Source organism: Mastomys coucha, unplaced genomic scaffold (genome assembly GCF_008632895.1).
Source record: "Mastomys coucha isolate ucsf_1 unplaced genomic scaffold, UCSF_Mcou_1 pScaffold23, whole genome shotgun sequence".
Taxonomy (NCBI): domain Eukaryota; kingdom Metazoa; phylum Chordata; class Mammalia; order Rodentia; family Muridae; genus Mastomys; species Mastomys coucha.
Window position 1 is genome coordinate 67795762 of NW_022196906.1, and position 1849 is coordinate 67797610.

Genomic DNA, 1849 nt, shown 5'->3' on the forward strand with positions numbered 1-1849 from the left:
TAAATTGGCCTTGAAATCAGGTAACAATCTTGTCCTGACATTAGGTCTTAGGATGCCTGCTCATCCCAACACATCTTAAAAATAGAAAGCAGCTTCTCCCTCTAGGTCAGCAAGCTGCCCCACCCCCGGCCCCAGGTGCCGCCTGTGAGGCCTTGAGCAGAGGTGAGGCTTCTGGGAGGGGGAAACAAGGCCCGAGATCCAATTGGAAGAACTTGAGTGGGAAGGCACCAGTCAACAGCCCTTGAAATAGGACTCTGAGATCAGATTCTTTTGATTCACTGATTTTGAAGTTGCTTACGCTTTCTGCGGTGAGACTGGTACACTATGGCCTCTCTGAAGAGGTTTCAGTCGCTCGTTCCGCTGAATCACAAGGAAGGCACCTTATTTGAAGTTATCGGACAGCGCAAGCTGCCCAAGTGGTTCCATATCGGGTACCTGGTAGATCCAAAGAAAAGGGACGTGGAACCTCGGCTAGTGGAAATCATGTTTGGTAAGTGAACTGGAAAGGCAAAGGTAACGTTTTCCTGACCCTCATATACACCCTGACTGCGTATGTTCTGTATGGAAAAGCCTCTTTTAGTGGCTGTGGCCCCAAGAAATGGAAGCCACCCTACGCTCCCTCTCAGGTTCCCCCTGCTCCCTGTCCAGGTAAGGACGGAGAGCACATCCCGCATATTGAATGGACGTTGCGTACCCTGATTCATGTGAACGTGTGGGGCCCTGAAAGGCGAGCTGAGATTTGGATGTTCGGACCGCCGCCTTTACAAAGGGAGGTTGATCGGATGCTCTTTAACCTGGCTCAACATTGCCGCTCGAAATTGATGCTAAGTAAGTATGAGCCGGGAGTGGGTAGGGCTACCCAGCCCCGCAAGTCTTGGCTCCTTGGGAGGGCTCCACCTTGGGAAAGTGGGATTTGGAGGTGTTCTAGAAGGCCAGATGACCTTGTGTTTAGGAACCCATAACCCCTACTCCTTCAGGTTACAGGTGGTTGTCCTTATCCACTTTCTTTCTTCCTACTTTCTTCCAACTCAGAGGAGGCTCTGCAAGAAGGAGCTGAGCGGATGGCAGCCCGTAAGGCTGCCGCCCAGCCGGCTCCAGTGAAGGTCCGCGAGGCTGCCACCCAGCCGACTCCCGTGAAGGTCCGCGAGGCTGCCACCCAGCCGGCTCCCGTGAAGGTCAGCAAGGCTGCCACCCAGACGGCTCCCGTGAAGGTCCGCGAGGCTGCCACCCAGACGGCTCCAGTGAACGTCCACGAGGCTGAGGCTGCCACTGAGCTGGCTCCCGTGAAAGTCGACGAGGCTGAAGCTCCCACCCAGGCGGCTCCCGTGAAAATCCACGGGGCTGAGGCTGCCACTGAGCCGGCTTCCGTGCAGGTCAGCGAGGCTGAGGCTGCCGCCCAGCCGGCTTCGGTTCAGGTCAGCGAGGCTGAGGCTGCCTCCGAGGCTCCCATGAAAGTCCACGGGGCTGAGGCTGCTATCGAGCCAGCTCCCGTGAAGGTCAGCAAGGCTGAGGATCCCACCCAACCGGCTTCTGTGAAAGTCAGCGAGGCTGAGGCTGCCAGCGAGCCGGCTCCCGAAGTCCACGAGGCTGAGGCTCCCACCCAGCCGGCTCCTGTGCAAGTCAGGGAGGCTGAGGCTCCCACCCAGGCGGCTCCTGTGCAGGTCAGCAAGGCTGAGGCTCCCACCCAGCCGGCTCCCGTGAAAGTCAGGGAGGCTGAGGCTCCCACCCAGGCGGCTCCCGTGCAGGTCAGCAAGGCTGAGGCTCCCACCCAGCCAGCTCCAGTGAAAGTCAGGGAGGCTGAGGCTCCCACCCAGGCGGCTCCCGTGCAGATCAGCAAGGCTGCGGCTCC

General features: G+C 58.5%; 1 protein-coding gene across 1 annotated transcript in view; it reads left to right on the forward strand.

The window, feature by feature from the left end:
- The first annotated feature begins 324 nt into the window (after nt 1–324).
- LOC116073647 (calphotin-like) overlaps nt 325–1849 on the forward strand; it is an 8808-nt gene continuing 7283 nt past the window's right edge. The window contains exons 1-4 of the mRNA XM_031345707.1: nt 325–490; nt 649–828; nt 1033–1424; nt 1554–1796. Coding sequence (XP_031201567.1) covers nt 325–490; nt 649–828; nt 1033–1424; nt 1554–1796 — 981 coding nt within the window. The remainder of the gene's footprint in view (nt 491–648; nt 829–1032; nt 1425–1553; nt 1797–1849) is intronic.